The sequence below is a fragment of the Oncorhynchus keta genome, chromosome 11 (assembly GCF_023373465.1).
Source record: "Oncorhynchus keta strain PuntledgeMale-10-30-2019 chromosome 11, Oket_V2, whole genome shotgun sequence".
NCBI lineage: Eukaryota > Metazoa > Chordata > Actinopteri > Salmoniformes > Salmonidae > Oncorhynchus > Oncorhynchus keta.
Genome location: NC_068431.1, coordinates 51534039 through 51561562, shown reverse-complemented (window position 1 = coordinate 51561562; position 27524 = coordinate 51534039). Strand labels below are relative to the sequence as shown.

The following is a 27524-nucleotide window of genomic DNA, read 5'->3' as shown; positions in this document are numbered from 1 at the left end:
ACAACTAGATGCAGGACTACTTGAGGTGTAAGGCTAAGAGACGTGCCTGAGGATGGTTAAGTGGGATGGCTAATAATTCTACTCTTCCTCCCTCTCCTCCCCTCTCTGTGTCTGCTCTCTGTGTCTGCTCTCTGTGTCTGCTCTCTGTGTCTCACTTGCAATGAATACTAACAACACGCCAAAGGAGACTGAACATAAAAGGCTGCTACATTCCCAGGCAATGTTATGCTCTACAGTATCTCTTCACCAAGCAAGAGATGCATTCATTTCTCCACTGGATTATTTCCAGTGATGAAATTGTCGTGGAAAACGTTGTATTCCAATGACCTAACAATAAATTGATTGACACTTTACACCGTAGGTTATCAACACATCAATTTATTATCTCCCAGGCAAAATAAACAGCAGAGCAACAGTAAAAACATCCAGACACTATAGGTAACCATTTATACTGTGCATTTAAAGGTCCGATGCAAACATTTTTATATCAAATCATTTTGGGGGGGTAACAGTTAAGTTCCTTACTGTGATTGTTTTCAATTAAAATGGTAAAAAAAAGAAAAAAATAGCTTCTTACAAAGGAGTAATTTCTCAAGCAAGAATTTAGCTAGGACTGTCTGGAAGTGGTATGAGTGGGGAGGGGAAAATTGAACATTTGCTGTTATTGGCAGAGAGGTTTGGAACTCTTTCTTATTGGTCTATTAACTAATTTACTGTATGGTGATGACACCATGGATGGCCAACATTCCATCCCACCTAAACAGGCAGAAATGTCACGTATTTTCAAACAGCTCTTACACTAAAAGGGCATTATCATAATTTTCACAATTTCACAGTATTATTCCAACTTCATCATGTGGAAATATATAAAACACAGGACAATCACATTTCTGACTGCACTGAGCCTTTAAGCAAAGTGAAAATGTCAGTTCACACCAAAGGTCAGGTAAACAACATGAGGCAATCGAAGGCACAGTACTGTAATCCAGCTTAATAAATAAGGTAAAACACCCATTCCTAACTAGCCTGGGTACCAGTCTGTTTAGCAATGACAGAGGAATGTTAGTTAAACAGACTTGTACCCAGGCTAATTCATAATCCATTCATCCACAGCATTTCTCTTTTCCCTCGGTCACACCACAGTCTCGCGGCCAGGGTCAGGGTCTGAGAGCTGGCTGTCTGAGGAGGGTGGTCTGGTCTGCTCCTCCCCTCCCTCTCCTGTGTCTGAGACCTGCAGTGGAGGCCCAGAGGGAAGCTGAAAGGGCCCAGGGAAGGCATGGAAGTGGACAGGAGATGGCCCCAGCTCTGTCTCGGTGAGCCCTAGTCCATCCTGACCCCGCAGTCCCCCCATTCCTCCTCCTCTTTTCCCCTGCTCCTCCTCCTGGTCCTGCTCCTCGTGCGCCTCAGCCAGAGGGAGCTGTAGGAACTGAGGAAGCCACAGCTGCTCCTTCTTCAGCAGGCCTCTCTGATCATCCACACTGCAGCACTGGGCTCTGGACAGAAGTTCCATCAGACCTGCAGACAACAGAGAAATCATGTTCAGGCTCATGTCTTAAGTGTAATAGCTACATAGATACCTGAGAACAGCTGATCATTGCAAGAATCTCTAGTAGGTTCCCACACAAACCACTCCCTTACCATCCATGTCATAGGTTCTTCTAGCAGCAGGGTTTCTCAGCCTGGTGTTGGTCCGGACTCTGTCAGCACTAAAGAGGGAGCTAGTATCCATCTCTACAACAGCTGATCTTCTTCCCTAACCAATATAGAGAAATTTCACGTCGTTTGAAATGCCAAGAACATTTTGAAGGGTAGATTCAATCAGATCAAGTGTTAGCCGGTGATAGGGGACTCCCGCATAGCTGATATTTTGGCGGTGTCGGAGTTGTAACTGCATTAGAGCTGTCAAATTGGTAAGCGGTTGCTCATGTGGTTGTCACAAAAAGCTACAATTGCACCAACTCACTTTAAAAGTTCAGAACAAGAAAGTGTATGCTATATATAATGAAAAATCATTAAAGAAATAAGGATTTATATCAGCCTAATCGGGGTGGAGATTGCAACACACGTTCCAGTGTTCAAACTTGTAACAAGGCTGCATGGGGGTTATTACTAAGGTGACTCGGCGCATCCAATGGCAATGTCCGCGATACCCACATAACAAAATACTACAGTTTGATATGGAACATTATAGTGCTTACTAGAATATGTAGTATACTGTACTCCACACTGTAGTTGATAGACATTTATTTGACCATTTTAAAACACAATACAACCACACATGTGGATAATGCATTTAAAATCATCAAGGATGACACAAAAAAAAGTTTGAAAATGTATGAAATAAACATTGCACACTTAAACATAGTAGGTCTAGGCTACACAGTAGACCTAGCCTACTAGCCATACTTTGGTTACACATATATCACATAATAAAACAATGTCAGGATTCCCTCAGTAGATCAGCGATCTAAGGCTCCGAAACCAAGTTAAATGATGGTTTAATTATGGCGACGTCAGGGGACGCCAGATGATGATGATGATGCAGATGGCTTGTCGGTTCTGATATTATCTTTGGCCTCTCTGTAGCCTGGGATGCCAGATGATGCTGACGGAGTTGGCTTGCTGACCCTGATGTCGTCCTCAGCTCAGCCTCGATGTAGCCTGGACTTCATTCTCCTCCACGTCCAACGTCCAGCACACACTTGGGCGATGCCTCTGCCACAGCCCAATAAGCATCAGTCCTAAGCAGTAGTGGTCCTCACTGGGAGCGCTCTGCCATTTCCACACTGCAGTCGGGTCTCATTGATCAAGAAGCAGCCGGTGCTGAGATTTAAATGCATTTAAATCATTTAAATCATTTAAATGCATGCCAACATTAGCCAGCTAGCAAAACCAGACAAATCAATCTACCATCAGTCCTGCAACTCCGTGGGTAAAAAACAACCAGATATATACAATCAACAATTCAATGCCTTATCAAAAACTAGAATATGTACTAAATTCCAGAGCTCTCTGTTTAGGCTGCCTTACGACGCGTTGGAAACCACAGAACCAGTATCCCTGGATCATGTGTAGTACTTACCATAGAATTGTAGAATACTATGGGGGCTTTCTTTAATTCACTCTGGCTATCTATTACAATTTCAGAGCACTCTCGTCTGAGTGCGCCAGAGCGCAGAATAACTGATGAATTTACAAACGCGCAACACCCGTTGAATATAAAGGTTGGCAAAAAAAAAACGAATTCAATTGTCAGCAACACAGTCAGTCACCAACGCTCTATATAACGTGAAAACAGCCTAACCAGCTCTGCTAGGGCAAGAAAAATGGTCAGTGTGAGGTGTTCTCTCATTTGTGTCTGGAAGTAGCTAGCAAGCTAGCCAACTTTAGCTTGTTAGCTTGGGTGCTTGAATGCCATTGCGGGGTCAGAATTCTCAGATCAACCCTACTCCTCAGCCAAAGCGTCCAGTGTGCACTCTGAACACTGCATGAACAAAATGCTCAGAATTTATGAACTGACAACAATCTGAATTTATGACCGCCCAGAGCGCACTTTGGCACTCCAGTGGGAATAAGGAACACACCCATTAGTACACGCTGTAGTAGTATTCCTCAATTGTGTAGTGCTTACTCTATCATTTTGTAGTATACTGTACAATACTACACAAATTATCCAGTGTTCATTTTTTATTTATAACTTTGAGCGTGTTAAATCAACGCTGAAAGTGTTGCGTCTGTGGACCCATATAGACACCGGAACAGTGTTGAATTAAATCAACACACTGCTTAGTGCCTTGCCTTTCAAGTAAATTGTAGAGTTACATAACTGTATTTGTTAGTGACAGAGACATGGTTGTTGCATTCATCCTTTCTTGGTCCCATTGGCTTCACGAATATGTTACTATAAAAAAAGTTTTATTTTGAGGGCCTCGTTTTATCCTAATACAGGGGCCTGAATCTCCTACATATCACTTTGAACCAAAACCACTGTCACCTTCGTGATGAGTGACGGACCAGGGCGCAGCATGATTTGAGTTCCACATTTTATTTCACGGTGAGACTTCCAACAAAACAATAAAACAAACAACGAAACGTGACTTACCTGGTGCAACAAGCACATACAAACAATATCCCACAACCCAGGTGGGAACAATGGAGAACTTAAGTATGATCCCCAATTAGAGACAACAATTAGCTGCCTCTAATTGGGAACTATACAACAAAACAAAACATAGAAATAGGAAAACTAGAACATCCCCCTAGTTACGCCCAGGGCTCTCTATGGTCAGGGCGTGACAGTACCCAAAAAATTAAACACAAATGTCATCAGTGAATACAAAATGTGTTTTGTTGACATAATAATAAAGGTGCATAAATGGCTCCACCATTTCCTGGTTGCTAAAATTCTAATAGTTTGCCTGATTTCAGGTTTGTTGACAAAACAAGCAATGCATAGTGTAAGGAATCATTGCACCATCTAAACCACCGTGAAATATCTTTTCAAACACCAGAAAGATTGTATTTTCAGCTGTTTGAAGCAGGTATATAAAACCAAAAGTAAAAGACGCAAAAACGAAACTTAAAAAACGTGAAGCATGGAAATAGTTCACAAAGAACAAATCTAACACTTCTTACACCTTGCTTTTAATGAGAATGACAAGTCTATAACTCACGTTTACATGTGAATTTGGTCGGGTAACCCAAACAGTTACATATTGCAGCTTTAACACATTGTTTTCATCAGAAGAGAAATGTGTACAATTGTATTCACTGTTTCAGGCAATATGTACATACTACTGCACAAAATTCTAAATCATCCAATCACTGTCATATATGGAAAGACCTAGGCAATGGTGACTGTCCAATTGTTATGATCTTTTAAAATTTCGCAGAGATGCAGAGAATGAAGTTGGTTTACTTTTAAGTAACTTTGGGTTACTCCTAAATCCTCATGTCCAACATTGTGACCTTCCTTAGAGCTTTTCTTTGGTGTGGATTTAGGCCTATACATTCATATCCTTGTGTTTCTCCACTGTCTTCACCTTTCCTTAGTTCTATTGTGTTTCTGTGCGCCAATGGAAAGTCTACAAAACTATGAGCAAACAAAACGTTGTATTGAATACATGGAATTGAGTTGTGATGATACCGATGAATGAATCCTGCACACAATGTGTTTATTTTTGATTAAATGTTTTTTTAAAACAGACGAGCTTTCTGTTTTGTCTGCTTAGATTTAAGAGAAAAGGATGGTGGCGCACATTTTTTGGGGGCAGGCAGTTGTGTTCTTTTTATGAATTGTATTTGCAATTTTGACTGTATAATAGAGTTTTGATATACGTATTTATGTTTTGAGAAGGCAACTACATTCTGAAAACACATTTATTGTTTTGCAAAAGGCCACAGAAAAAGCAAAAGGCCACACAATTCTATGTTTTGAATATCGACAACATTGTTTCAAAAAATAGGCTTGTACGTGATTCAGAAAAACTGAACTAGCACTTACTAATTTTACCATAATGTCCTATATTATGTACTATAGTTTACCATGGTAAACTGTGGTGAACACTATGTTAGGCCTATGATAACTTTGTAAATAATGGTCATTATTTATCCATATTACTCTACTGTGCTATGACAATCATATACACAATGAATGTGCTATACTGTAAATATGTAGCCATTGAATACATCTGATGTATCATGGTGGAAAGCTGGAAATCCTTTCATTATGGAAATAAATAATGGTTTACCTCATAAAAAATACTGTAATTTACTTTAGAATACTACAGTACTTACTATAAAATGATTTAGTACACTGTAGTAAACTGTAGTACAGTGTAAAACACTATACTCTACTCACTCCATTGATAGGCTAATGTATAATTTGCAAATACCCCAATCCCCTCCCCTATGTGCCAATTTCTGCCTCCCATGAGTGAGACACCTACATACAAAGTATAGATTATATATTGTTGTTCCAAACAATCTGATTCTTCCCAATGATCTGTTTATTCTCATTCTGACCTACTTGAAGGTTATGGCAAGTTTGCTGTTTTAGTATTTGTTCAATAGAAACATTACAATATACTACAGTAGTGTCTGCAAAACTGCAACAAGAAATAATACAATATAATGCTGCAGAAACTACTACAGTATGCTGGAGTAATGAATGCAAAAACACAAGAGTAAATACTACAGTATGTGCTGTAATGTTTCTGGGAGAGAAAAAAACTGCTGTGCTTCAGTTAAGTCCGTAAAATACAACAATGAATACTATAATATAGTGCCCTCCATAAAATATTGGGACAGTAAAGCTTTTTTTTCTTCTTTTGGCTCCATAGTCCAAAAGTATGGATTTGAAGTCAAACAATGACAATGAAGTCCTCTTGCTCGTACCCGACATGCAGGCGTCCCATCGAGACATCTGGAAATGCAAATGCGCTACGCTAAATGCTAATAGCACTCGTTAAAACTCAAACGTTCATTAAAATACACATGCAGGGTACTGAATTAAAGCTACACTCGTTGTGAATCCAGACAACAAGTCAGATTTTTAAAATGCTTTTCGGCGAAAGCATGAGAAGCTATTATCTGATAGCATGTAACACCCCAAAAGACCCGCAGGGGACGTAAACAAAATAATTAGCATAGTCGGCGCTACACAAAACGCACAAATAAAATATGAAACATTCATTACCTTTGACCATCTTCTTTGTTGGCACTCCTAGATGTCCCATAAACATCACTATTGGGTCTTTTTTCCCGATTAAATCGGTCCATATATAGCCTAGATATCGATCTATGAAGACTGTGATCAAGGAAAAAAATAGCTTTTTATAACGTAACGTCATTTTTTTAAATTAAAAAAGTCGACGATAAACTTTCACAAAACACTTCGAAATACTTTTGTAATGCAACTTTAGGTATTAGTAAACGTTAATAAGCGATCAAATTGATCACGAGGCGATGTATATTCTATAGCTGTACGTCTGGAAATAATGTCCGGGTAAATCTCAACCAAAATATCCGGTCGGAGACCGGAAGAAAGGCGCTACCTTGTGTCCGTTTGACCAAGGAACAAATCGTAGGCAAATGACAAGACTGTTGACATCGTGTGGAAGCTGTAGGTATTGCAACCTCGGCCCCATTTAATGTGGTTCACATTCAACAATGGGTTCTAGTGGATATATAATGGATATATTTTCGCATTTTCAGTGATCAGATTTTCCTGCGCTTTTCGATGAAACGCACGTTCTGTTATAGTCACAGCCGTGATTTAACCAGTTTTATAAACGTCTGAGTGATTTCTATCCACACATACTAATCATATGCATATACTATATTCCTGGCATGAGTAGCAGGGCGCTGAAATGTTGCGCGATTTTTAACAGAATGTTCGAAAAAGTAGGGGGTAGGAGTAACAGGTTAAAGTGCAGATTCTCAACTTTCATTTTTAGGTTATGTACTTAGTCCCCCCTTTTTAGGGGAGCAAAGTATCGGGACAAATTCACGTATATGTTTATTAAAGTACTAAAAACGTAAGAATTTGGTCCCATATTCATAGCACACAATGGCTACATCAAGCTTGTGACTCTACAAACTTGTTCTATGCATTTGCATGTTTGTTTTGGTTGCATTTCAGATTATTTTGTGCCCAATAGAAATGAATGGTAAATAGAATATGCATCTAAACACTTCAACAGTAATGTGGATGCTACCGTGATTACGGAGAATCCTGGATGATGAGTGAAAAAGTTACAGACACTACATGGGAGGTACAGGGGGGCTTAGCATTTTTTCAGTGGTATGATATTTGCTCGTCTATAACTTTCTCACGTGATTCATGATTAATTCCGGATGATTCGTTATCAGGGTAGCATCCAGATTCATGTCGGAGTGTTTAGAAACATATTCTTATTTACAATAAAAGTGACTCCAAAAAGACACAATACATTATTTACCTTTAGTTTCTATTGGGCACAAAATAATCAGAAACACAACCAAGACAAACAGCAAATGCTTGTGAAATTTTGTTCCCCTAAAATGAATGGACTATGTACAAAAAGTGCTGTAATTTCTAAATAGTTAACCAATATGGATGAGAATTCACTCATCAGTTAATGCTAACAGTCTGCATACGCATTGTTTGATTTCAAATCCAAAGTTTTGAAGTATAGAACCAAACAAAGAAAAAAAATGTCACTGTCCCAATAATTACAGAGGGCACTGTTTATAAATATACTAATACTAAAGTTTTAATAACACAGTAAAACTATGATATTTTTTCATGTGGGTATAACGCCAGGAGCGGTATCCTGATTTTTACAGCTCCAATGCAGTTACCTCCAGATATTGCCTAAATAGAAAACATTGAAACTGCTTTGCAGGCAGACAGACAGATACATAGACAGCCGGACAGGCAGATAGACAGGCAGACAAGTACCACTCACCTGAAACACAGGGCCCGAGGAGCTACCACACACCATTGAGCTGCTGCTCTGCTCAGTACCTGGGGAAAATAATAGGATCAAATATTCTCAATCTCAAAAACAAATCTAGGGAAAACAATTTAGACGCATGGCGATCCCGAAATTTCGTCAGCCGGGGATTGTCAAGCAAATAACTGCCGGTCTCACGGTAATTGACCATTAATTAACATAAACACATTTAGCATCTCCTGGCTTCCACACTGATGCAGACGTTTGGAACATCTATATATTAAAAAGTCGATTACATCTATGTAATATAGCCTACATTTTCACAATAAATCCATTATTTATTTTCGACAGGTTTAAAGAATAGATGATATGAAGAAAATGTCCCACTGTCATTGGTATTATGAGAAAAAAAAACTGTTTTGGTAACTGATGCACATAAGTAAAAGATGATGAGATAATGTACTGTAAACGAAGCAAGTACACTCACAAGGACGTCTACAGTAGTACAGTGCCTATATATATTCACACCCCTTGACTTTTTCATAGTGGGATAAAAATGGATTTAATTGTCATTTTTTTTGTCAACGATCTACACAAAATACTCTAATGTCCAAGTGGAGAAAAATTCGAAAATTTGAACAAAAAATGTGTGGAAAAAAAATATATATATATCTTAACTAGATAAGTATTCAACCCCCTTAGTCAATACATGTTAGAATCACATTTTACAGTGATTACAGCTGTGAGTCTTTCTGGTGAAAGGTGCATTTGTGTCTCTGTTGGAAAGCAGACTGAAAGTAGTTTTTCTCTAGGATTTTGCCTGTGCTAAAGCTCTATTCCATTTCTTTTTATCCCACAAAAACCCTCTATCCTTGCCAATGACAAGCATACCCATAACATGTTGCAGCCGCCACCATGCTTAAAAGTATGAATGAGTGGTGCTCAGGGATGTGTTGTGTTGGATTTGCCCCGAACATAATGCTTTGTATTCAGGACAAAAAGGATCACTTTATTTCCAAATATTTTACTTTTACTTATATTACTTTAGTGCCTAATTGCAAACAGGATGCATGTTTTGGAATATTTTGTATCCTTTTCACTCTATAATTTATGTTAGTATTGTGGAGTAACTTCAATGTTGTTTATCCATCCTCAGTTATCTGGAAAACCTCTCTGGTCTTTGTGGTTGAATCTGTGCTTGGCATTTACTGCTAGACTGAGGGACCTTACATTTATCTGTATGTGAGATGGGGTAGTCATTTAAAAATCATGTTAAACACTATTATTGCACACAGAGTGAGTCCATGCAACTTATTTTGTGACTCGTTAAAAGGGTTGAATGGTTATTGACTAAAGACATTTCAGCTTTTCATTTTTAATTCATTTAAAACATTTCTAAAAACATAATTCAACTTTGACATTATGGGGTATAGATCAAATGCATGTAGATCAGTGACACTTAAAGATAATATTATCTTTTATTTTACCGTCAGATATTTAGTTGCTGTTTACATTGAAATCACATTGTCCAACTCCATAGCTGTCATTGTCAAGCAAAACAAGACAATTAGTGATACAGAGTTGGCATGATAGCACAAACAGACTGGCACTTAGACTAGGTACTCTAATTACATAATAATTACCTAAAAAAAGTATTGTTTTTGCAATGAATCCCAAATAATTAAAACCAAACAAGCACCACTAAGTATTGACAATTGTGCTGTCCTCTTGGAAGTGGTGACCATGAAGTTCTGAGTAAATACCAGACAAACACTGGCTAAACAAGCACTGTCAATTATCATGATTTACAGAATATTCTCATTGGAAATCATAGTGTTTGACGTGTTAGGACATAGCGTATTCCAGAAGATTGTACTGACTCCTTTGGGAGATATACGCATAAAGCTTCGTGGATACAGTATAAGTTTTGAGCACAAGAGCACAAGCAATCTCACCGTCTAGGTTTCTCTCCTGCACACACATACGCACAATTTTAAAAAACAGAAAACAAACAGAATTCTGCAGCATACTAGCCTTTCACTCTGTCCAGTGTTATCTTTTTGTCGGCCAGGGAGGTTACGGCCGTGCTCATGCTTAGGGACTCTTTGCTCCCACTCTGAAATAAAAGGGAGTATGGAGAGAAAACATCAGAGGGGTTATAGGTTATGCAACAGTATAGAACGTCACACGCAGAGTCCCATAGTTAGACTCACCATGGTGACTATGACGTCCTGTGGTCGCAGACGTTGCTTCTGGAGCACTGGGGTCAGTGCTTCCTGTAGAGACTTGCTGGACTTTACCACAATACCCACTGTCTTCCCTGTGGACACTATCTCCACCCTGAGAAATAGACACAACTTGGCATTGGTATGATTTTGTTTGTTTGTCGGGTTCATTTAACTACAGGAAATACAAAAGTGAACATGTCGTAAAATATCGGGATGTGGACACTCACACAAAAGTCACTCTGAGCTCCAGGAAGACCTGCTGCTCCTTCAGAACTGAGCTGTCCTGATCCAGAGAGAGGGGCTTCTGGGGAGAGACCGGAGAACAGAAGGTGAATAATGAACCCAGTACATCAACTATACTTGGCATAGAGGATTCTCCCTCGTCCTCCAACTAAGATGCTGCTGAGTGACAGACAGACACCATTTTGGGTAAAACCAATAGCCTGCTTGAGAGGTTGCTTGATTAATTGATTGATTTTATAAGCCAGTTAAAAACAAAAAATACATATAGACACAGTACATATTCAAACTTGTCAGGGATTACAGGATAAAGTCTGACTTATTGTGGTACACACTCTACACTCTTAAAAGTAAAGGTGCCTGGAAGAACCTTTTGGGGTTCTAAGAATTGCCACACCAGTGGAACCATTCCAGGTCAAAAAGGTTCCCAGAGGAACCCCTCTGAAAAGGGTCTTGGAGGAACCCCTGTGTAAAGGTTCAAAACGGAACCTTTTTGTGATGGGATGGGTTCAATAGTCCTCCACAGTGGACGCGTCATAATACCCATAAAAACACAGAAATGGTTCCAATTGTTTTTCCGCCACACATTTTTTCACATCGTGAATTTAACAAAACAAAAAAATTGAATGAATTGTGTTTGCTGTAGACTTACCTTGATGAGACGTTTTGATAGCTGTGTAATTCTCTCTCAGACAAGGTGAGTTTTATCAACATATTCACCTCAATTTACTCTAAAAAATGTGCAATGACAATTATCGATGAAACTTGCCTTGTCACACCGAGAGAGATTTGCAAGGTTATCAAAACGTCACACCAGGGTAAGCCTACACGAAACACAGAACCTATATGAAGTAGCTTTTAAACCCCAGAGGGAAAAATTAATGGTGGAAAGGCGATTGGAACCATTTCCAGTCCAGGTTTAAGAGTGGTACCGTGGTACTAAATGTTGAACCTTTTTAATAATATATTGTAGAGCTGGCAGCCTATCAGGAGATTGGAGGCGTGGCTTATTGGAGGCGTGGCTTTACTATATATATTTTTTGCCATTATTTTTCGCAATGTTAAGTTTATACACTGCAAATGTACATTTTCCTCAAATATTTAGGCATGTTACATATTCGAATATAATATTAATATTGCTGAATACATATAGTAACAATGTGGTAACTACTCCAACTTTGGGATTTGCATAAGCGATTGAGGATCGCTCAGCTTCATTGAAGCTACAAAACTGTCAGTGCTCAAACTTAACATGTGATGACAATAAAACAGAACCGATGAACAGAGATGACATTTACCTTGTCCTTGCCCTGCAGGTAGATTATGACATCCGAGAGGGGGAGGCCTCTCTTCTCACAGAGCCCAGTGAGCATAGTGCGGATAGAGAGGCCAGGTCGGGCTGGAGCCAGGGATGCAGTGCCGTCAGGTAGGAACACACAACAGTACTTCTCTGCCTGGCCCGCACGCCAACGCTCCTTCTCCAACTTCTGGGGGGAAAGGGGGTAAAAGGCACAAGTTAATTCAAAGTCGAAATAAGTATTATGTGATAGTCAGAGCTTGGTGTCTGTGTGCTCACCTCTGCTGCAGTGAGGAGGGATCCCGACCTGGCTGTGCTCTGTAAGACTGCAGCATGGTCAGCAAGCTCAGCTAAGGGAATGGGCAGGGGGTATATTCAGCTGCAGGTATACTGTATGTCATCAGACCAGAAAAGTACTAGACTGTAATGTAAATTCTGAAACAATGCTATCCCTATTGTATTATACCTCCCCATGATCCCCTCTTTTCCTGTCCTTTCTCTCTGGTCAGCTTGTTCTGTGGAGCTCCTTTTCTCTTCTCTGCTCCCTCGTCCAAATCCAAAGGTAGAGACTTTCCTGGTTTGACCTTTGGTTTCTATGAACAATACTCAGTTATGAAGTGATGTGTTGGTTTATGCACAAACGTTATAGCACATTTTTACAGTACTGTATGGTCAGGGCCTGGCACTAGCCTTTTGGCGGCCCGAAACGAGATTTAGTTGAGGGGCCCCACACCTCGCAGGCAAAACATTTTAGTGGCCCCCCTCCAGACGGCTGAGATAAATGTACATTTCCAAAATTCTACACATTTTGCCATAATATAATAATAATAATAATATGAGGTGGAGATAACATTTTGCCATTTTATAACTAACTTCAGGCAATTCTATTAATTTAGCCACCGGGCGGAGAGAACATTATTACGTTTTACAGTTAATTTCCTGCAATTCTACACATTTTTCCATGACTTATTCCATGTTAATATGATATCTGAATGAGAGTGACTAACAAAATCAATGGGGGCCCCTGAGAACGTGCTGTTCTTACCCGGTCGTTAATTCGGACATGATTACTACAAGTTCAGATAGCTTGCTAGACTAATTTTCCAATCTAAAAATATTTAGCTGACTTGGGATAATTGAGTGACTGTCAGTGACTGACATAACAAGAGGAAAACTGCTGATACACAACCATATCTCTAAACTGCACCTTGTGTATTCTACTGTTCTAACTATCAACAAACAGTAAGTTGAAACCCCAACTGAGTTCCAATTGTATTTTTTTGTTTGTTTTTTGTACGCTTATACCTGGTGCCGGCCCTGTGTACGGTACCTCTTTGGGTTTCTGGTCAGCCTTGGGTCTGTCACTATGAGAGGGGATGTCAGTCCCGGCAGTCTTTCTGGTTGCTGTGCTCTTCGAGCGGGGGCCCAGCTCAGGTAGAGGCCTGCCCTCCACATTGGCCAACATGCAGCCCTGATAGAGCTGGGAGCGAACAAAGCGTGTGTAGCTGTCAAACTTCATCAGCTTGAAGATCTGAAGTGAGGAAGAGGGAGAGAGCGAGAGGAAGCCTTGTTAAGTCAGGCAACACAACCATCTTTGTTACTAAACTTTTCCTGCTGTTTCCCACAGCAAAAGATGGCCATGCTACTGTATGAATATTTCATTATTTTCTAATGGAGGCTTGCTACAGTAGATGATGCGTCCATGATGGTGTACCTGTTGTTGAGCCTTGTGATACATGTCAGGGTGAGGGTTTCTCACTTCCCACTCCTCGATGCGGACTTTGTCATCAATGTTGATGGGATGGGAGGCACTGCCTGAGAGGTAACTGCTGTAGATGGAGCGAGCCTCCTGGTTTAACTGGACAGAAAAGGAACATGGTCAAACCCTGACCGATAGAGACCCCTCTTGAAGATGGGTAATCTTGAAGATGTCAGAAACCCATTTTCATCTGTGAAGTACCTTCTCTTTCTGATTGGCTGGGATCTGTCTGAACTTTTCACATGCCTGCCAAAATAAGATGTTCTCAGCACTGACCTCCGACTTCAGGAAAGCCTGTGGGTTTAAGCAGAAAAATAGTGTTGTCACCAATATTTACCCAACCACAATGCCTTATCACCAGGCATAATCTTCAGCCTGTTTTGACTGTCTGAAAACTGTGGGTAGTTTCTTAAGGGGTTAAGGGGGGAAAACCTCTTCCACTGTGTTTTTTATTGGACCTTAACACCACCTTAAATTTGACTTACCCTGCAAACCAAAACTGGTTCTGAGAACGTTCCCAGGACATTCATTAGGTTGCCATAAAAGCTGACCACGACTCCATTTTGTTGATCCCTGCCTACAGACAGAAACTAAAACAAGAGGCTCCCACGCTGAGGTCTGTCCAACGCTGGTCCGACCAAGCTGACTCCACACTCCAAGACTGCTTCCGTCACGTGGACTGGGATATGTTTCGTATTGCGTCAGATAACAATATTGACGAATACGCTGATTCGGTGTGCGAGTTCATTATAACGTGCGTTGAAGATGTCGTTCCCATAGCAACAATTAAAACATTCCCTAACCAGAAACCGTGGATTGATGTCAGCATTCGCGTGAAACTGAAAGTGCGAACCACTGCTTTTAATCAGGGCAAGGTGACTGGTAACATGACCGAATACAAACAGTGCAGCTATTCCCTCCGCAAGGCTATCAAACAAGCCAAGCGTCAGTACAGACACAAAGTAGAATCTCAATTAAACGGCTCAGACACAAGAGGCATGTGGCAGTCAATCACGGACTACAAGAAGAAATCCAGCCCAGTCACGGACCAGGATGTCTTGCTCCCAGGCAGACTAAATAACTTTTCTGCCCGCTTTGAGGACAATACAGTGCCACTGACACGGCCTGCAACGAAAACATGCGGACTCTCCTTCACTGCAGCCGAGGTGAGTAAGACATTTAAACGTGTTAACCCTCGCAAGGCTGCAGGCCCAGACGGCATCCCCAGCCGCGCCCTCAGAGTATGCGCAGACCAGCTGGCCGGTGTGTTTACGGACATAGTCAATCAATCCCTATACCAGTCTGCTGTTCCCACATGCTTCAAGAGGGCCACCATTGTTCCTGTTCCCAAGAAAGCTAAGGTAACTGAGCTAAACGACTACCGCCCCGTAGCACTCACTTCCGTCATCATGAAGTGCTTTGAGAGACTAGTCAAGGACCATATCACCTCCACCCTACCTGACACCCTAGACACACTCCAATTTGCTTACCGCCCAAATAGGTCCACAGACGATGCAATCTCAACCACACTGCACACTGCCCTAACCCATCTGGACAAGAGGAATACCTATGTGAGAATGCTGTTACTCGACTACAGCTCGGCATTCAACACCATAGTACCCTCCAAACTCGTCATTAAGCTCGAGCCCTGGGTCTCGACCCCGCCCTGTGCAACTGGGTACTGGACTTCCTGACGGGCCGCCACCAGCTGGTGAGGGTAGGCAACAACATCTCCACCCCGCTGATCCTCAACACTGGGGCCCCACAAGGGTGCGTTCTGAGCCCTCTCCTGTACTCCCTGTTCACCCACGACTGCGTGGCCACGCACGCCTCCAACTCAATCATCAAGTTTGCGGACGACACAACAGTGGTAGGCTTGATTACCAACAACGACGAGACGGCCTACAGGGAGGAGGTGAGGGCCCTCGGAGTGTGGTGTCAGGAAAATAACCTCACACTCAACGTCAACAAAACTAAGAAGATGATTGTGGACTTCAGGAAACAGCAGAGGGAACACCCCCCTATCCACATCGATGGAACAGTAGTGGAGAGGGTAGCAAGTTTTTTAAGTTCCTCGGCCTACACATCACAGACAAACTGAATTGGTCCACTCACACAGACAGCATCGTGAAGAAGGTGCAGCAGCGCCACTTCAACATCAGGAGGCTGAAGAAATTCGGCTTGTCACCAAAAGCACTCACAAACTTCTACAGATGCACAATCGAGAGCATCCTGGCGGGCTGTATCACCGCCTGGTACGGCAACTGCTCCGCCCACAACCGTAAGGTGCTCCAGAGGGTAGTGAGGTCTGCACAACGCATCACCGGGGGCAAACTACCTGCCCTCCAGGACACCTACACCATCCGATGTTACAGGAAGGCCATAAAGATCATCAAGGACATCAACCACCCGAGCCACTGCCTGTTCACCCCGCTATCATCCAGAAGGCGAGGTCAGTACAGGTGCATCAAAGCTGGGACTGAGAGACTGTAAAACAGCTTCTATCTCAAGGCCATCAGACTGCTAATTGTTAGGGAAGTGTTCCCGCTGTGGGGATCAAATCAGCGGAAATTTCAAGTGCGCCACGTATAGTTTTTGATAAAACTCAAACTTTCATTAAAATGCACATACAATGTACTGAATTAAAGCTACACTTGTTGTGAATCTAGCTACCGAGTCAGATTTGTAAAATGCTTTTCGGCGAAAGCATGAGAAGCTATTATCTGATAGCATGCACCCAAAAGTACTGGAACTTCATCTAAAACGACAGATTTTGCGGTAGCCGGTCCTAACCAAAACGCAGAAATAAAATATAAAACATTCATTACCTTTGACGAGCTTCTTTCTTGGCACTCCTAGATGTCCCATAAACATCATTTTGGGTCTTTTTTCAATTAAATCGGTCCATATATAGCCTAGATATCGATCTATGAAGACTGTGTGATCAACAAAAACAATAGCGTTTTTTTAACGTAACGTCATTTTTTTTAATTAAAAAAGTTGACGATAAACTTTCACAAAACACTTCGAAATACTTTTGTAATGCAACTTTAGGTATTAGTAAACGTTAATAATCTATCAAAATGATCACGGGGCGATGTATATTCTTTAGCCCCACGTCTTGAAATCATGTCCGTTTTTATGGAACGGTCTGCCTACCCATGTCAGAGAAGCAAACTCGGTCTCAACCTTTAAGTCTTTACTGAAGACTCATCTCTTCAGTGGGTCATATGATTGAGTGTAGTCTGGCCCAGGAGTGGGAGGGTGAACGGAAAGGCTCTGGAGCAACGAACCGCCCTTGCTGTCTCTGCCTGGCCGGTTCCCCTCTTTCCACTGGGATTCTCTGCCTCTAACCCATTGGCTCCCCAATGGTGGAACAAACTCCCTCACGACGCCAGGACAGCGGAGTCAATCACCACCTTCCGGAGACACCTGAAACCCCACCTCTTTAAGGAATACCTAGGATAGGATAAAGTAATCCTTCTCACCACCCCCCCCTTAAAAGATTTAGATGCACTATTGTAAAGTGGCTGTTCCACTGGATGTCATAAGGTGAATGCACCATTTGTAAGTCGCTCTGGATAAGAGCGTCTGCTAAATGACTTAAATGTAAATGTAACCCTATTACAGGGGCTGAGTCACTGGCTTACTGGGGCTCTCTCATGCCGTCCCTGCAGGGGGTGCGTCACCTGAGTGGGTTGATTCACTGTTGTGGTCATCCTGTCTGGGTTGGCGCCCCCCCCCCCCCACTTGGGCTGTGCCGTGGCGGAGATCTTTGTGGGCTATACTCAGCCTTGTCTCAGGATGGTAAGTTGGTGGTTGAAGATATCCCTCTAGTGGTGTGGGGGCTGTGCTTTGGCAAAGTGGGTGGGGTTATATCCTTCCTGTTTGGCCCTGTCCGGGGGTGTCCTCGGATGGGGCCACAGTGTCTCCTGTCCCCTCCTGTCTCAGCCTCCAGTATTTATGCTGCAGTAGTTTGTGTCGGGGGCTAGGGTCAGTTTGTTATATCTGGAGTACCCCTCCTGTCCTAATTCGGTGTCCTGTGTGATTCTAAGTGTGCGTTCTCTAATTCTCTCCTTCTTTTTTTCTCTCTCTCGGAGGACCTGAGCCCTAGGACCATGCCCCAGGACTACCTGACATGATGACTCCTTGCTGTCCCCAGTCCACCTGGCCATGCTGCTGCTCCAGTTTCAACTGACCTGAGCCCTAGGACCATGCCCCAGGACTACCTGACATGATGACTCCTTGCTGTCCCCAGTCCACCTGGCCATGCTGCTGCTCCAGTTTCAACTGTTCTGCCTTACTATTATTCGACCATGCTGGTCATTTATGAACATTTGAACATCTTGGCCATGTTATGTTATAATCTCCACCCGGCACAGCCAGAAGAGGACGGGCCACCCCACATATGCTCTCTCTAATTCTCTCTTTCTTTCTTTCTCTCTCTCGGAGGACCTGAGCCCTAGGACCGTGCCCCAGGACTACCTGACATGATGACTCCTTGCTGTCCCCAGTCTTTGAGATATCAGCTGATGTACGAAGGGCTATATAAATAAATTTGATTTGATTTGATGTCCGGATATTTCTCAACCAAAACATCCTGTCGGAGACCGGAAGAAATCGGCTCCCTTGTGTCCGTTTGACCAAGAAACAAATCCGAGACAAATGACAAGACTGTTGACATTGTGTGGAAGCTGTAGGTATTGCAACCTCAGCTCCATTTAATGTGGGTCACTTTTAACAATTGCTTGAAGTTGCGCATGGATATATTTTCCCATTTTCAGTGATCAGATTTTCCTGCACTTTTCGATGAAACGCACGTTCTGTTATAGTCACAGCCGTGATTTAACCAGTTTTAGAAACGTCTGAGTGTTTTCTATCCACACATACTAATCATATGCATATACTATAGTCCTGGCATGAGTAGCAGGACACTGAAATGTTGCCCGATTTTTAACAAAAAGCTGCGAAAATTCGCAGCTTCTCCTTAAGAGGATTTATACAGCCACCATTAACATTGAGTGGCTGCTGCCAACACACTGACACTGACACTGACTCAACTCCAGCCACTTTAATAATGGGAATTGATGGGAAATTATGTAAATATATCACTAGCCACTTTAAACAATGCTACCTTACATAATGTTACTTACCCTACATTATTAATCTCATATGCCTACGTATATACTGTACTCTATATCATCGACTGCATCCTTATGTAATACATGTATCACTAGCCACTTTAACTATGCCACTTTGTTTACATACTCATCTCATATGTATATACTGTACTCGATACCATCTACTGTATCTTGCCTATGCTGCTCTGTACCATCACTCATTCATATACCCTTATGTACATATTCTTTATCCCCTTACACTGTGTATAAGACAGTAGTTTTGGAATTGTTAGTGAGATTACTTGTTGGTTATTACTGCATTGTCGGAACTAGAAGCACAAGCATTTTGCTACACTCGCATTAACATCTGCTAACCATGTGTATGTGATTATTATTATTATTAAATAAAATTTGATTTGATTTGAAAACGGTCTAGTTGTGCTGATGATTATGCAATGTTTGTACAAAACATTTGTCTGATGTTGCAAGAACGTTCCCAGAAGACATTTTGTTACTACATCACCTGGAAACCTAATCAGAACCTGAGGGCAATGTTCTGTGGTTGTTGTTACAGATGTTGTGCACAACAGTTTAGTGAATGTTAGGAGAACGTTCAATGGATATTTCGTTTAAAACATTTTCTTATCAAGAGCATTACTTGAATGTTTTTGGGACGTTATCATCCTAATGTTCGATAAAACCCTAACTAGAACTTAATGGGAATGTTAGCTAATGTCCTGGGAATGTTCTCAGTTTGCTGGGTATTGTTTACTCTGATATTTCTGTCTCACTCACACACATTCCTCTGCTCTCCACAGGCCTCGTAATCCAAACTGGTGAATCTCATCTCTTTTCCCAGAAATCCTCCAGCCCTCAGGAGAAAATCAGACGCCCATGTGGTTCTGACTATTTAAGGGACTCTTGCGTGGGCCTCTTTCTCACTTTATTCTCACTTTCATTTATTGGGCATTTTGACAAACAATCTTTGTGGCAGGGTTTTGTATTGTCTCCCAGTCAGTAAAATGCTTTCATTCAAATAATGTATTGTGTTTGCTTTTCATGTATTGTGTAATTGATGTGTATATACAGTACCAGTCATTCAAGGGCTTTTCTTTATTTTGACTATTGTAGAATAATAGTGAAGACATCAGAACTATGAAATAACACATATGGAATCATGTAGTAACCAAAAAAGTGTTAAACAAATCTATATATATTTTATATTTGAGATTCATCGAAGCAGCCACCGTTTGCCTTGATTACAGCTTTGCACACTTTTGACCTACTCTCAACCTACTCTCAATCACCTGGAATGCTTTTCCAACAGTCTTGAAGGAGTTCCCACATATGCTGAGCACTTGTTGGCTGTTTTTCCTTCACTCTGCGGTTCAACTCATCCCAAATCATCTCAATTGGGTTGAGGTCGGGTGATTGTGGAGGTAGTGTAGATATAGTGTAATTGTTGTTTTTTGATGTGTTCATGCAGAGCTTATATCAAATCAAATCAAATACAATTTTATTGGTCACATACACATATTTAGCAGAAGTTATTGTGGGTGTAGAGAAATGCTTGTGTTCCTAGCTCCAACAGTGCAGTAATATCTAACAATACACAAATATCTAAAAGTAAAATAATGGAATTAAGAAATGTATAAGTATAAGAACGAGCAATGTCAGTGGCATTGACTAAAATACAGTAGAATACAGTACATACATATGAAATGAGTAAAGCGGTATGTAAACATTATTAAAGTGACTAGTGATTCCATGTCTATGTATATAGGGCAGCAGCCTCTAAGGTACAGGGTTGAGTAACCTGTGGTAGCCAGCTAGTGATGGCTATTTAACAGTCTGATGGCCTTGAGATAGAAGCTGTTTTTCAGTTTCTCGGTCCCAGCTTTGATGCACCTGTTCTGATCTCGCCTTCTGGATGATAGCGGAGTGAACAGTCCATGGCTTGGGTGGTTGGTGTCCTTTATGATCTTTTTGGCCTTCCTGTGACATCGGGTGCTGTAGGTGTCCTGGAGGGCAGGCAGTGTGCCCCTGGTGATGCATTGGGCAGGCCGCTCCACTCTCTGGAGAGCCCTGCGGTTGCGGGCGGTGCAGTTGTCGTACCAGGCGGTGATACAGCCTGACAGGATGTTCTCAAATGTGCATCTGTAAAAGATTGTGAGGGTCTTAGGGGCCAAGCCAAATTTCTTCAGCCTCCTGAGGTTGAAGAGGCGCTGTTGCGCCTTCTTCACCACGCTGTCTGTGTGGGTGGACCTTTTCAGATCGTCAGAGATGTGTATGCCGAGGAACTTGAAGCTTTCCATCTTCTCCACTGTGGTCCCTTCAATGTGGTAGGGGCGTGCTCCAACCTGCTTCTTCCTGAAGACCCCTATCATCTCCTTTGTTTTGTTGACGTTAAAGAAGAGGTTATTTTCCTGGCACCACTCCGCCAGGGCCTCTCCTCCTCCCTGTAATCTATGGTTGTGTCATCTGCAAACGTGATGACTGAGTTGGAGGCATGTGTGGCCATGCAGTCATGGGTGAACAAGGAGTACAGGAGGGGGCTGAGTACGCACTATTGTGGGGTTCCTTGTGTTGAGGATCAGTGAAGTGGAGGTGTTGTTTCCTACCTTCACCACCAAGGGGGCGGCCCGTCAGCAAGTCCAGAACCCAGTTGCACAGGGCGGGGTTCAGACCCAGGTCCCCAAGCTTGATGATAAGCTTGGAGGTTACTACGGTGTTGAAGGCTTAGCTGTAGTCAATGAGCAGCATTCTTACATAGGTGTTCCTCTTGAATATGTCCGTAAACACTCCAGCCAGCTGGCCTACGCATGCTCTGATGACGCGGCTAGGGATATTGTCTGGGCTGGCAGCCATGCAAGGGTTAACACGCTTAAATGTCTTACTCACATCGGCCATGGAGAATGAGAGCCCACAGTCCGTGGGAGTGGGACGCATCGATTGCACTGTGTTATGCTCAAAGCGGGCGAAGAAGGTGTTTAGCTTGTCTGGGAGCAGGACGTCAGTGTCCGCGACATGGCTGGTTTTCCCCTTTGTAATCTGTGATTGTCTGTAGACCCTGCCACATACGTCTTGTCTGAGCCATTGAATTGCGACTCCACTTGATTTTGTACTGACATTTTGCCTGTTTGATTGCCTTACGGAGGGAATAATTACACTGTTTGTATTTCAACCATTTTCCCAGTCATTTTGCCATGGTTAAATGCGGTGGTTTGCGCCTTCAGTTTTGCGCGAATGCTGCCATCTGTCCATGGTTTCTGGTTTGGGTAGGTTTTAATAGGGACAGTAGGAACAACATCCCCTATACACTTCCTGATGAACTCAGTCACTGTGTCTGTGTATACATCAATGTTATTATCCGAGGCTACCCGGAACATATTCTAGTCCCCATGATCAAAACAACCTTAAAGCATGGATTCCGATTGGTCAGAATAGACCTTAGCACGGACATCCTGTTTGAGTTTCTGCCTATAGGAAGGGAGGAAAGAAATGGAGTCATGATCTGATTTGCCGAAGGGAGGGTGGGGGAGGGCCTTGTGGGCATCCCGGAAGAGAGAATAGCAGGGGTCGAGTGTTTCTCCAGCACGAGTACTACAGTCAATGTGTTGGTAGAATTTCGGTAGCGTTTTCCTCAAATTTACTTTATTAAAATTCCCAGCCATAATAAATGTTGTTTCCAGTTGCATAAAGTCCGGTGTAGTTCTTTGAGGAACGTTGGGGTATCGGCTTGAGGGAGAATATACACAGCCGTGACTATAACAAAATATAATTATCTTGGAAGGTAATACGGTCGGCGTTTGATTGTGAGGTATTCTACGTCGGGTGAACAAAAGGATTTGAGTTTCTGTACGTTATCACAAGCACACCATGAGTGGTTAATCATGAAACATACACCACGCCCTTCTTCTTCCCGGAGAGTTCTTCATTCCTGTCTGTGCGATGTACTGAGAACCCAGCTGGCTGTATGGACGGAGACAGTATATCCAGAGAGAGACATGATTCCATGAAACAGAGTATGTTACAGTCCCTGATGTCTCTCTAGAAGGAGATCCTCACCCTGAGCTTGTTCACTTTATTGTCCAGAGACTGAACATTAGCGAGAAATATACTCAGAAGCGGTGGATGGTGTGCCCGCCTCCTGAGTCGGACTAGAAGTCCACTCCGAATACATCTTCTCCATTGAGCAGCATCTTGGAGCAGCCTCTGGGATAAGTTAAATTGCCCTGATGGGTAAGAACAAAGGATCCAATTCGGGAAATTCCTGGTCGTAATAGTCTGGTGAGTTACCGCCACTCTGATATCCAAAAGTTATTTCCAGCTGTATGCAATAACACAAAAAACATTCTGGGCTAATAGTGTAAGAAATGGCACAAAAAAGCAAAATACTGCAAAGTTGTTTAGCAGCTAGAAGCAGTGTTGCCATGTCTAAGATGGCGATGACATCCTGAGACAGCGGTTAAATAATGGCAAAATAATCAACACAAAATCATAGTCTTTCCTTTACATGACAATGTAAGTGTTCAAAATGACTTCTTTTATCTCTCCAAAACAATGGACTCTTGCTTGAAACAAACACACAAGACCCATAAACACAAAGTGCATACTAAAGCTCATCATGAATAAACCTGAAAGATTGTGTACAGTCGGGTTTAGGTCCTACCGTGAAGTAGAGGACACCAGTTGGGTCCTGTAGTAGCCTCTCAAAGCTCACAGCCCAGCTGGCCACCTTCCCCACGCCACTGGCTCCATCACTGGGCACGGTGGGGAGACTGGAGTTACTGCTGGAACACAGGCCCACACTGGCTCCACGTTCCTCTGGTACCACATTCAGCTCTGGAGACATTAACAACAGGGCTGCACTGGATGTAATACAGAAACCACCATGTATGCTTCACTTTGAAATATGATTACGTGTCTCCTCCTGTACTTGAACATAGTAAAGTGATTTTGAATACGGAACACTTTAGTCTAGTCACGGAGTTGTGAAAATGTACAGAAAATGAAAAGACGATTGTACAAGGGAAGGAGTCGTGAGCAACTCCCTCACGTGACTTTCTCTCACATACGGCTGTCAGCTATTGAGGAGGAAGTGATTGTGGTAACACCGGAACTTCAGAGCCAGACTGGCAGGTGAACCCAACAGACAGTGCATTCTTTAGCGTTTACAAACAGTAAACACTACTTACAGTGAGCTACAAAAGTATTGGGACAGTGACACGTTTTTGTTGTTGTTTTGGCTCTGTACTCCAGCATAATGATACAATGACTGAGGTTGAAGTGCAGACTCTCAGCTTTAATTTGAGTGTATTTTCTATCCATATCAGTTGAACCATTTAGAAATTACATCACTTTTTGTTCATAGTCCCCCCATTTTAGGGAACCAAAAGTATTGGGACAAATTCAATTATGTGTATTATCGTAGTCAAACGTTTAGTATTTGGTCCCATATTCCTAGCATAAAATGATTACATTAAGCTTGTTGTGACTCTACAAACTTGTTGGGTGCATTTGCTGTTTTTTTTGGGTTGCGTTTCAGAATATTTTGTGCCCAATAGAAATGAATGTTAATTAATGGATTGTCATTTTGGAGTCACTTTTGAATGTAAATAAGAATATTATATGTTTCTAAACACTTCTACATTCATGTGGATGCTACCACGATTACGGCTAGTCCTGAATGAATCGTGAATAATGATGAGTGCGAAAGTTAGACACACAAATATCATACCCCCAAGACATGCTAACTTCTCCATTACGGCAACAGGGGAGCTTAACACATTTTTTTTGTCGTTAGGGGAGGGGGGGGTGATATTTCTGCTCACTCATCATTATTCACTTTGAAATATTATTTGTGTCTTCTCCTGCACTTGAACATAGTAATGTGATTTTGAATACCGAACACTTTATTCTAATTACTGAGTTGTGAAAATGTACAGGGAATTAAAAGATGATTGTACAAGGAAACAAGTCGTGAGCAACTCCCTCGCGTGACTTTCTCTCACATACGACTGTCAGCTATTGAGGAGGAAGTCATTGTGGTAACACCGGAACTTCAGAGCCAGACTGGCAGGTGAACCCAACAGACAGTGCATTCTTTAGCATTTACAAACAGTAAACACTACTTACAAGTACTGGGAGAGTGATATTTTTGTGGTTGCTTTGGCTCTACACTCCAGCACTTTGAATTTGAAATGATACATTGACTATGAGGTTGAAGCGCAGAATGTCAGCTTTAATTTGAGGGTATTGTCATCTATATCGGGTGAACCGTTTAGAATTACACCACTTTTTGTACATAGTCCCCCCCATTTTAGTGAACCAAAAGTATTGGGACTAATTCACTTATGTATATTAATGTAGGCAAAAGTTTAGTATTTGGTCCCATATTCCTAGCATGCATTGACTACATCAAGCTTGTGACTCTACAAACTTGTTGGATGCATTTGCTGTTAGTTTTGGTTGTTTCAGATTATTTTGTGCCCAATAGAAATGAATGGTAAATAATGTGTTGTCCTTCTGGAGTCACTTTTGTCGTAAAGCTGACAGTCATTGTATCATTTCATTGTTTCACTGCAATACTTTTGGAGCTAACTGTATATGAGTGAAACATGTTGAGAGGAGGACACTGTGCTACAGGGCCATTTACTTATTCACATACAGCTCTGATTTACAGCTCCTCAAAGCACTCAGAAGAAGAGCGAGTGAGCGAGTGAATCCATATGTATAACTGGGAGAAAGCAGACCCTCTATTGTCTGGTCCAACACGTTGAGTGAAAAAAAAAACGGAATGTGTCCATGTTTCAACTCACCTCCGTCCGACACTGCCAGACTCTGTAACCACAAACATAGACTAGTGAATAAATCTGCTTTGGATTAGGGTAACAACAATCAGATACACAATGATTTTATATCTAAAGTAACATGTTTTTAGTTGGCGTAAAACCTCTAATCTTTAGAAGACTTTAGAGCTTAGACAGTGAGACTGTGAGACAGAAAGACAGACAGACAATCTAGGCCCACTTACTGCACGTCCATTCGGTATTCCAAGGTTTTTATGTGTTAGGAACATTGCCGTTTCGCTTCGGTTAATTGAAAGATTCCAGGAGAGACATTGATAGATCACTGAAGAAGGGTTCCGGTAATGTTCTTCTCTGAACCTACTTGCTTTGCAGTGACTGCCACTTCCTGACTGCACAGGAAGTCTTGCCATAGCAACATGACCACAAGAGGATGTGTGTGCACTCTACACAAACCCTCGTCTTTCTTTACCCCCTTGTCGAAAGCAATACCATTCTCATTCATGCAGACAGTAGAACACACCAAAACATGAAATGAATACACTGTTGATTACCGTTTGACAACAGTTTGTGGTGTTTGAGTTTCTCTAGACAAATATTGGTCATGTGTTTTAATTAGCATAAAACTGGATCTTAACCATATAGAATTAGGAGGATCTCTATGCTTAACCATGATAAATTGCCACCAGCTGTAAGTGACTAAACACACGCCATCACCACCATAAACCTCAGCTCACGTATTGTCGTCTAATATTAGTTAATAATTAGTTAGGAAATGATTATCCATAAGTGAATTAAGTTAATTATCTATAAGAGAATTTTAGTATAGGTTTACCCTTGTGAGATTCAGTGGTCTAATGCTGGTTTCATTGTTGTATCGTCCAAGTCTCCTTCGGAGAGAGGATCTCAGGGCAAGTTGAGAGAATCCTTTGGTGAACTCTTTGAACATCATTGTTTTCTGTAGGACAAATTCAAATATATATATATATATAATATAATAATATATGCCATTTAGCAGACGCTTTTATCCAAAGCGACTTACAGTCATGTGTGCATACATTCTACGTATGGGTGGTCCCGGGGATCGAACCCACTACCCTGGCGTTACAAGCGCCATGCTCTACCAACTGAGCTACAGGACCACCAATTCAAAACAATCCAACATTGATCAGATAAATTACGTCACACTTGGCTCAACTATAATATGACTTGTTTGAGCACGTTTTCATACTCTCTAAAAATCTTGAACTTCCATGACACCCAAGGGCTGCGGGTAAATCTGTTCCTAGCTATCCCCAAGTGCTACAAAAGGCACCACAGGAAATTCCCCCAAAAGTCACAATCCTCACGATACAGAATATCTACTGCACATGATTAAATGAATGGAAAAGTATTGTACCTTCTCTCTGGATTCTCCAGTTGTTTTCCTCAAAGGACAGTGGCAGGATGCAGAGGTCTCCATGGCATTGGTGGAGCCTACTTGGAATAGACAGAGAGAGAAAGGAAAGGAAAGAAAAGGAGAGTTTTAACAGCTCTGGGCGGCTGATGCCAGGGGACTGGTCTGGGGCCCGCAGTGATGATGGCTTATCACTGAACAAACAACATCCCAGCCATAAACCACAGCTCACATGGA

At 41.9% G+C, this 27524-nt stretch overlaps 1 protein-coding gene and 1 long non-coding RNA gene across 4 annotated transcripts; both read right to left on the bottom strand.

Moving 5' to 3' along the window:
• Positions 1-358: 358 nt before the first annotated feature.
• rgs14b (regulator of G protein signaling 14b) lies at positions 359-27524 on the bottom strand. Of its 3 annotated transcripts, XM_035781233.2 has the most exons (16): positions 27291-27524; positions 26727-26849; positions 25904-25925; positions 23755-23927; positions 14164-14256; positions 13918-14061; positions 13534-13734; positions 12670-12796; positions 12483-12553; positions 12205-12393; positions 10894-10970; positions 10652-10778; positions 10473-10554; positions 8451-8509; positions 1639-1753; positions 359-1515 (listed from the first exon to the last, which is right to left on the bottom strand). In XM_035781233.2, exons 1-16 carry the CDS (start codon positions 27351-27353, stop codon positions 1133-1135), a joined length of 2049 nt encoding a protein of 682 aa, XP_035637126.1. In that variant the 5' UTR covers positions 27354-27524; the 3' UTR covers positions 359-1132. The 3 variants fall into 3 exon arrangements, with proteins under 3 accessions (XP_035637126.1, XP_035637127.1, XP_035637125.1); XM_035781234.2 differs by lacking the exons at positions 26727-26849; positions 27291-27524 and adding an exon at positions 26119-26705 and having other exon boundaries at positions 12205-12390; XM_035781232.2 differs by lacking the exons at positions 26727-26849; positions 27291-27524 and adding an exon at positions 26119-26704.
• LOC118390557 (uncharacterized) lies at positions 2228-4267 on the bottom strand. Its single transcript, XR_004826961.2, has 2 exons — positions 4103-4267; positions 2228-2823 (listed from the first exon to the last, which is right to left on the bottom strand). It is a non-coding gene; the product is annotated as an uncharacterized LOC118390557 (long non-coding RNA).

What these genes read in the sequence shown, in the direction of transcription:
- rgs14b (XM_035781233.2), bottom strand. Translation starts at nt 27,353, where the DNA reads ATGGAGACCTCTGCATCCTGCCACTGTCCTTTGAGGAAAACAACTGGA. An exon ending in CTGGAGAATCCAGAGAGAAG is followed by an intron (nt 26,850 to 27,290) that starts GTACAATACTTT and finishes TTTGTCCTACAG; the next exon opens with AAAACAATGATGTTCAAAGA. An exon ending in CCTCGGGCCCTGTGTTTCAG is followed by an intron (nt 1,754 to 8,450) that starts GTGAGTGGTACT and finishes TATATTGGTTAG; the next exon opens with GGAAGAAGATCAGCTGTTGT.